Source organism: Tupaia chinensis, unplaced genomic scaffold, assembly GCF_000334495.1.
Source record: "Tupaia chinensis unplaced genomic scaffold, TupChi_1.0 Scaffold000077_1, whole genome shotgun sequence".
NCBI classification, from domain to species: Eukaryota; Metazoa; Chordata; class Mammalia; order Scandentia; family Tupaiidae; genus Tupaia; species Tupaia belangeri.
In genome coordinates, this window is record NW_006159538.1 from 4,379,348 (window position 1) to 4,388,824 (window position 9,477).

General features: G+C 46.7%; 1 protein-coding gene across 1 annotated transcript in view; it reads right to left on the reverse strand.

The window, feature by feature from the left end:
- Nucleotides 1–9,477, reverse strand: part of SPON1 (spondin 1) — a 304,441-nt gene that overhangs the window by 123,213 nt on the left and 171,751 nt on the right. Inside the window, exon 6 of the mRNA XM_027768691.1 lies at nucleotides 8,606–8,754. Coding sequence (XP_027624492.1) covers nucleotides 8,606–8,754 — 149 coding nt within the window. The remainder of the gene's footprint in view (nucleotides 1–8,605; nucleotides 8,755–9,477) is intronic.

The window sequence follows — 9,477 nt, forward strand, 5'->3', positions numbered from 1 at the left end:
CTTTTTATATTCCCACCCTGAGTCTCGCTTTCTTCCGTTCAGCCCTAAGTGCCCAGTTGCCTACACTGCACGGAGTTAAACTCTGAGTGGGGGGAAGAGTCAGGACAAAGGAGGTATATACGGTGATATTAATGCAATCCAAATAAAACTTCCCCCCCTGGGGGCCATTTGCAGCATTAGACCTCTGTCTAATTCCAAGAAACCTTGAAAATTATTACAGTTCTTTACTGAACGTTTCTTAGGGAGGCAGCAAAGGGCAAATGATCATCAGATAAGGTTCTGCAAGGCGTACCGCTAAAAATTCCCTTCTGGTGTCTACAATCCCTTCCCCTCCATTCTCCTCTGGGAACTGGGGCATACATGCCATGGGCTGGGCTGGACATCATATGCTGGACATTCCAACACACACACGCACACACACACACACACACACGTGTGATTTTCAAGCCATCAGGTCCAGGACTTGAACTGTAGAGTTGGCTATGTGGGATCCAGCTGGCTTCACCTCCACACCACCTGCTGGCCCCTCTTTTATTTTCAGGTTTCTTTCTTTATTTCATGAGAGTCTTTCTTTTAAGAGAGTGAGAAAAGGAGGGAGAAAGAAAGAGAGACAAACACCCTAAGCAGGGCTCCACACTGTGACCCACTCCACCCCCTCCCACCCGTCTTTCCCAGTTAGCCAGGATCAGCATCACAGGCAGCTGTGGTCCAGGACTCTAGCCGCGGATGCTGGAGTCTGGGCATGGAGGTTTACTGAAGTTCCTTTGTATCTGAGGGCAGGTTCCTATCCTAAATTGCTTGTGGTCATCACTAGAGCAGGATGTTAGGTGTTTGGGGAAGGGACACCGCTGAACAGTGTAGGAGGGGCAGGCAGAGGTTGCACCGGGGAATGGTGACTGCCAGAGAAGGGACAGACGGCTATAAGCTCTTGGACTCCTCAGCTGAGGAATGGGAGCAATGGAATCATTAGATTTTCTAGCTCCTGCAGGGGTTCTTAGCCTTAGGACAAACCCCTCACTTTACTGATGAGAAAGTAGAGACCCAAGTGAAAACACAGTAATGAGAGGAAACATCTCATGAGCACTGTCCACAGGACAGGCTCTGCTCTGAGCACCCTAGGTGCTCCTGTAAGTCTCACAATCACCCTATAAGGTTGGTGCTATTGTTATCCTTGCATAGAAGAGGAAACGGAGTCACAGAGGGGAGAAACAACTTGCCCGGAGTCACACAGCTAGTAAGTGATGAAGCCAGGACTTGAACTCAGGGAATATTGATTCAGAGGCAATGCTTTTCATCGTTATTCAGCACTACTTCTCACAAGCACAGAAGGCCATTGGAGCTGTATTATTATAATAAAGGCTAGAGGGACCAGCAGATGACATAATGGTTATGTCACCGGACTCCCATGTGGCCAACCACAGTTTGAGTCCTGGACCTGGTGGTTTGAAATTCACACCAGATATGTGTGCGTGCCTGCAAAATCCTGAGAGGAGAATGGAGGAGAAGGGATTGTGGAATGGCTATTCCCCGTGGGGGCAGATTTCTCACTTTTTATCTCTGTCTCTTTTCTGTCTCTGGAGCATGTGCACATGCCCTATACCAAACATGGCTCTAATTTTTTTTTTTAAAAAAAAGCTAGTATTGTGTGTGTGTGTGTGTGTGTGTGTGTGTGGTTTTATCAACTAGATGAGGCAGCATGTCATGATTCATGGAAAACAGCAGAATCAGGCAATGGTTTTGATTAGAAAAAAAAAGTTTAGAATATCAAAAATCAGGAAAACGAAAGTTTAGTAGATATGTGTTATCTCCAATGATGCAAAGGAGCTGAGTGAAGAAAATTCTCTGTCCCTTTCTTCCAGTGCCCAGAGACATAAACTGCTTCAACTTGAAAGAAGAACACCTGCTCATTTAGTGAGTCTCACGCCACAGGGGGTGTGATCATCCTGCTGGCTGGTTTAAGTCATCTGCCAAAGCCAGGACTCCTGAGGATGAAGGAACTGATGCCTATATTCAGGTCCCCCATCATCTAACCTCCTGTGGTCATGGAAGCCTCAAATCCAGAGAAGTACAAGAGCCGGAATGTTTTCTCTGGTTCAAGCCCCAGACCCAGCAGCTTCCCTGAATGGGTGGTGATGCAGAGCTCCTGCTTTTATGTGAGACAATCATGGTTAGTTCAGTTACTTGTCAGCCCAGGAGCTAGAGACAAAGATTTAAAAACCCATGCAGGAAAGAAGGGAAGTCTTGAGCCAGTGTGAGGTGGGATACAGGAAGGCGCCCCTGAATAAAGCTGGGTATCTAAAAGTTTTCCTGTTTACAAACAGGAAACCCTCCACCAATCATCTGAGAAGTTGGCCTCTGTCTAGGGCACTTTCACATGGCCCCACCCCCAGCCTCTCCCCTGTACAAGCAGAGTCCAGATGTGCACTAGCTGTGTGGTGGGGGATCCCACCCTGAGAAACGACACAAAGACTCTGGTGGGACCGGAAGAAGAAAATACAGTCACTCTGTGAAGACACCAGAAGTTGGGCCTCTTTGCCATAGGAGAAAAAGAAAAAGGACAGAAGATGAATGGACAATCCCCAACAAAAGAGAAAACCAGGGACAGGGAGAGAGGAAGTTCAAGTAAAAGAGAAAAGAAGGAGCTGGACAGTGGTGCAGTGGCAAAGCGCGACACTCTGTGAGGTTACTCACGTGGGGAGGTTCCAGGTTTGCGTCTGAAAGCCTCTGTGAGGTTACTCACGTGGGGAGGTTCCAGGTTCGCGTCTGAAAACCGCCTGAGTACTCAGAGAATGCAACTGCTTATGACCTGCAGTTGGCTGAAGCTGGGGGTGGTGTTAGAAGCCTGAGGGAATGCTATCTCTCTGACTCTCTTACTCATGACAGAAATAAACTTAAAATAAAAAAAGAAAATAGCCCCTAATACTTTGACAAAATAATAAAAATCTGAAAAAGACAATTAGACTTGTTGAAAATTACTGAAGGAATAAAAGCCATAAGGAGAAACAGAAATCATATGAAACAGCATAGTATGAAAATAAGTGGGAGTGGATTTAAAAAGGAGGCTCCAGCAGTGAGGAAAACCAAGCAGGGTATGCCTGCCTGCCTTTCCTCAGCTGAGCAGAAATTCTCCTAAAGAAACAAAGTACAAGACCAGCCAATGGCATGGTGGCTAAGGTGGCTGGATTCCACATGGCTGACTGCATGGTTTGAATCCTGAATCTGGCAGCTTGAAAAACACTCCAGGCACATGTGTGAGCGTGCTCAAAATCCAAGAGGCGAATGGAGGAGAAGGAATTGCGGGATAGCCACCCCCTCGGATGCTTTCTCATGTTCTCTCTCTCTGTCTCTCTCGTGCGAGTGCACACACCCTATAGCAAATTTTAAAAATAAATAAATAACAATGAATAGTAAGTAATTAAAAAGAAATGAAATACCTACTTAGGGAGTAGCTATATATGCTGGGGGGTGTCTTCAAAAAGTTCATGGAAAATGGACTTTATAAAAATTATGCCTAGATTTTAAATATTTTTTGCAACAAGTAAACTCATACTTCCATTCACTTTTCCAAGAACTTTCTGAAGTCCTATTGTTTCTAAGCACCTCTCCCACCCAATCTGTGAATTCCTTCAGAGGAGAGACAGAGGTCCTTCACTCTTTTCTGCTCTGCAATCTCCTTCCATGCCTCCCCCCACCACCCATGTTCTTGCCACACCAAACTTCTCCTGGGACTTCAGCACAACGGGCTAGTTCCTGCCCCAGGGCCTTTGCACATGCTGCTGTCACCATCGAAATGGATTCTCTCCACACTGCTCTTTTGGGTCCCAGGTTAACTGTTACTCCTCAAGGAGGCCCTGCCTGGTCACCACATCTAAGACAGGTTTCCCCTTGTACCTGATCCTTTCCAGACCACTCCTCTTTGTTTCTTTTCACTTACCACCATTGTAATGTTTTTAACTTCTTCTTTTCTCCCTTATTGTCCTTGCCTCCCTGTTAGAAGAGGGAGGTCATGAGGGAGGGAGTGTTTCTGTGACATCTCCAATGTCTTTCAGATGGTAGGCATTCAGTAAAGTGATCAAATAAAAAAAGTAAAAATCAACTAATATAAAGTTACCCAATGAAAAAACTACATATTCAAGTAATGTTAGGGGGCAACGAACACCATGCCACCCTCAGGAGGGAGAGTGATGGGAAGGACAGCTTCAAGCTTGCAGTTTAATAGAGAGAAACAAGTAAGAGAAGCCAACATACAGAGCGATGATGTATGATGTACCGACAGGGGTCTCACAGGGTGCTGACTGGGACAGAATCGGGGAAAGCCTGCGGGAAGAAGCTGAGTCCATAAGGATCCGTAGGAGTTCACCAGTGAAAGAGGAGCTGAAGAAGTTCCCTGCTGAGAGAAGAAGGTCCAGAGGCTAAAGTCTGAGGCTCTTTGAAGAAACTGAAAGAGACTCCATGTGGGCAAAGCTTGGAGTTGCAGTAAGAAATCGGATCAGAGACAAGGCCAACCCAGGAGGGTGTGTAAACTGAGATAAGATTTCTGGAGTTTATCTTAGAATCAAGGAGGAGCCCTTAAACATCTTAGATGGGGGAGTGGCATAATCCCATGTTTTGGGAAGATGGCCCAGGGGCAGTGTAGACAAAGGAAGAGGATTAGAGGCCCACAGGAGTTTAGTGTAGCAATCTAGGCAAGAGGTGAGGATGGCATACCTGGCCGGAGGAGGTAGTGATATGGGTGGGCCAAATCGTATGAATTTAAAAGAGAAGGCAGAACTCAGGGCACAAGGAGACTCATGACGGTGCTTAGGTTTCTGGCATGAATAAATGGGTGACCGGGCTCCATCTTTGGGCTAGTATCTAGCAGAGAACTGGACACCTAGTCAGCCTGCCATAAATATGCGCTTGCTAAAGTACAAATGGTCTAACCAGGATGAAGCGCTTTCAGAACAGTGTGCGTCTGCTCACTTCACCCCCTACCTTGACTTACAGCAGGATCTCCCATTTCCTAGTGCCTCGCCTGCCTGAAGTCACCCATATGAGGCTCTCCAGGCTACCCACGGCTCAGTATTTCTAATTCAGACCCACTGGCCACCAGGAAGCATGTGCCTCTGTCCCCCCAAGAAGGGGTGAACAGTGTGCCTGTCCCCACTCTTCCCGGCCCCCAGCGTCATTACCGCCAGTAAATTGGCTGTAATTGTTCATTACTTTTCTTCTTGTTTTGCAGTTATTGTAACATTAAAATTTACACTCAGCAGGATTAGTATAATTTCCCACTACTAATGGGATTAGTATTTTTGTTCATTTGTGTTTGAAAGCCATTAGCATAAAATTTACCTCCAACAATACCTATTGTGATTTTTAATGTCCTTGAAACTCGCCGTGTGCAGTAAGTCTATAATAGGAGAATGCTGGAAGCATGGAAATGTCTTTCTTGGGAAGAGAGGTCTTTTATTCTCATCATGGTTGGACTTGGGTTCTTTGATAGAGCGATTGGTGGGATAGAAGGTTTTAAAGGCTGAGCAGTGTGTTAGTTTGCAGATGTGTTCAAACCGGTGCCCTGGTGACTCAGGACACTTTTATATTCTAGGAGGATTCCGATTCTTGCTCCCTTTTTATGTTATTTCTTACCTGATTTACAGGATAATGTAATAATAAGGTGTGCTTGCAGGGAACAACATTTAGAAGCATGAACTGTTTGGAAGTACAGCGACACTAAAATCACTCTAGCCAATTGACTGGCCAAGCCCCTGGGGAAACTGATGCTCTGTTCACAGAGGCTGGAGCCAGAGGCTGGCAGGAGGAGTTTCTCTGGGCAGCTGTGGGGAGCAGGGAGGGTTCACAGGCTGTGCTGGTCTCATGGGGTGAGCTGTGGGGAGCAGGGAGGGTTCACAGGCTGCACTGGTCTCATGGGGCATGACCTGTGTATTCTCATGGGGCTGCAGACTGTAAAATTCATAGCATGGCCATCTTGAAATTTGTATGTTTTAAACAAGGGGTCCTGCTTTTGTAGTGGGTCCTGCAAGTTATACATCTCATACTGTGCATGGGTTTCAGGGCCAGACAGATGGGTTTAAGTCCTGGTCTTCTTTGCTATTGGATATGCACTGGTTCCCTTATTGGTAAAACTGAGATAATAGTACTGTCCTTTCATACCAGATGTGAGGGAACCAACGGTAGATGTCCAGGAGGCCTGAAGGCGGGTCACGCACACAGACACACTGTTATGTGCAGTTACCTCCAGTTAAACTTAAAGTCATGACTTCATATCAGGAACGCCAGTCGGCTGGGACAGGTAGACATTACCCATGTGGTATCCAAGTGATCCCAGGCACGCTGACTAGGGCTGTACCAAGCAAAGAACATTTTCCCAAGAAGGACATTGTGAGGTTGGGGTCCCCTGCAAGAGTTCTCTTTGTTTCAGAGATATTTTTGCTGTAGGGTGTGTGTGTTCACTGGAGAGATAGAGAGAGACAGAAAGCAAGAAATCATCGGCTGGGGGCGGTGGTGGTCACACTGCAATCCTTTCTCCTCTGTTCTCCTCTTGAGATCTTACGTACGCATACACACAAGCCCAGTGTGAGTCTCAAGTCGCTGGGTCCGGGACTCGAACTGCAGCCGACTCTGTGGGAGTCCAGCGACGTAACTATTATACCATCTGCTGGTCCCGGTGGGTTTTCAACCTTTTCACTACTATGACACATGACAGATAATGTTCACTGGTACGATATGTCCCAGTTTTATAGGATTCCCGCATGCATTTCTCCTCTCCAGAAATCTCTCAAGAAAGCCTGCAAGTGAGACTGACACTTTATGAAGATGTCCTTGGTCTTGATTTAATGTATTTGCCAACTTTAGTATTCAACTAGCATTTCTTATAAATTTTTTTTTTTTGCCAGAGGTTTTTGCCATAGGGCATGTGCGCTCACCAGAAAGACAGAGACAGACAGAGAGATAGAAAGTAAGAAATTACCCCCCAGTGGGGATGGCCATGCTGCACTCCCTTCTCCTCCATTCTCCTCTCGGGATCTTGGGCACACACACACAGATGCACCCGGCATGAGTTTAAGCTACCAGGTCCAGGACTCAAACCACGGTCGACTACATGGGAGTCCAATGGCATAGCCCTTATGCCAACTGCTGGTCCCTATAAATGGTTTTCATCATCACACACCACAGAGCTAGACAAGCCAGTGGGTCACAATTCCATGCCTGAGAACCAAGAATGTGGACTCTCTCGATCCCAGACAAGGTCTTCCCCCATGACGGGACAGACAGACTAGCACTAAGGTCTGGAGACCTTAGTGACATTGCCAGAGCCTGACAGAGTGGTATAAATTATGAGGCACAAGAGTCACAGTCAGAGAAACTTGGAGTAGTTGGATGGCTAAACTTGTGATGAACAGCATGCAACTTACAACATCTGGTCAAATGGTTGGAGAAAAGACTTTAAATCAAACTAATAGGAACCACAAGCTCATTCTTGGGCATTTTGGGACTCTGACCTAAAAGGATTCCTCAGGGGATTACAGCAGGAGTCACAGTGACCTCTACTGCATTTATAATAATTTAGGGTTGTGGGCAGCTCGGAGTCCAGATGGTGGGTTCGGAGGGGGAGCACGGGGGACCTCAGCTTTGCTGGCTCTTCTGTGCTGCTCAGGCCTCTAAGCACAGGCACATCTTGAGACGGGGCCCAAGGTCTCTGGGGCCTTCAGCATTGTGTCACAAGACATGGGACAGAAACACAAGGAGGATGCAGCCCTTCAGTGACCAAGGGTGGGAAATAACCAAGTGCACCCCAAACACAAAAAGCCTTCCTCCAGGACACTTGGTGGGCAGTGAGATGTGGCTGCCCACAGAACTCTCAGGGGGGAAGGGCTTTGGTGGGTCGTGATGACTTTGGCTAGATTGACGCCCCTTTACAGTAAACAACCACTGAAACACTGTGGCTCTTCTGCCAAGGTCTTCTCATCAGCCTCTCTGATGTTAACCAGATCAGACTTTTGAGGAAGGCTAATGGGATTGTCAGCCCAACAAATCAATGAGAATTATGGGCTTTTCCTCCCTTATCATACAGTTGAGTGAGGGCTGAGATCTTAGAACAGCTCCTGGGTCCACTTGATATGGTACCCACAAGATGCTTCGGATGACAGTGATCATGACTGATGACCGACTAGTTTATTGAACACTCAAGGCAGAGTTGCAAAAGACATAGGCTGGTATGTAAACGCTTGTTCTCAGAAATGGCCATTTGGCTTGGACAGCTTGAGTATCTCTCCCCACCCCTTCAACCTCTTAAGAGGTCATAGTAAGAAAACCATATTCACCCACTTTGACTCTCAGGAGAGCAGAGACACGGCACGCCAACAATGCAGCCACTGAGGCTGCATTTAACAGAAGTGGAAGAAAACACAAACATAGTCAGGGAAAATCTGAGACAGCAAGCTGGACAGTGTTGCCTCTGTCCTCTACTTAACATAAAATTCTCAAATTTGGCAAACAATTTTCTTCCAAGATGCTGTACTACAAATATCATGCTCCTGGGAACAAAATCTCAGGGATGCATTGATTGCATTTCTGGTTTTCAGTCATTCTGTGATGCTTTTCTTACCTGTTGTCGGATTTCTTCCTCCATTTTCACTGGTGAACCCAGCTCTGCAACTTGCTTGACGCCTTCGCTGGCATACCCTCCATATTCCCACAGCACGTAGTTCTTGGAGTGGGATCCACCGATGATTGCAGACCAGTGATTGGCCCGACCTGAGAAAGCCAATCAGGATGCAGTTATCAGTGTGGCTATGGCTGAAATAGGAGCCCCTAAATGGTGGGGAGCAGGTATAACTGGACAATGATTTGACCACACTGCTGACTAAACGTCTGCTCTGGGTCAGGCCCTGTGCTGTTCAGTGATAAGACAGAGTTCTGTGAGCAGTCTTGGGAATGGGCACACAAGTTGACAATAGATGCCTGAACAAGACACAGAGGTGGCCCACGTATGCCTTCTGTCTGGAGGGTCTCAGAGAAGGGGAGAGTTGAGACAATTCTAGAGACTAGTCAGATTTACAAGAGAATAGAGAGGAAAGATTATTCTGGCAACCTCAGAAACTTTAAATAACTGTGTTTGAAAAGTCATAAATACTTCAGCATTGCTGTGTCACAAACTGTCGTGGCGGAGAGTTAGGAGATGATGCTGGGAAGGTGTGATGGAGGCTGCTCATGAATGGCCTTGTTCCAAGTGCTTCAGGAGTTTGGTCTTCATTGGGAAGGATCTGGAAACCACTGAAGGGTGCTGAGCAGGGGAGTGAGTGCAGGGTGCTCATACTCTTGTTTGAGATAAGTCATCAAGCAGCAGTGTGAAGAATACATCAGAGGGAGCAAAACTGGAGTGGAGAGCTGGGGAGGTGAGAAAAGAACAGAGGTGTGTGGGGAAAACAGCCATAGACAATCCCCTGGAATTATGATGTATGTCTCCTGCTGCATTTT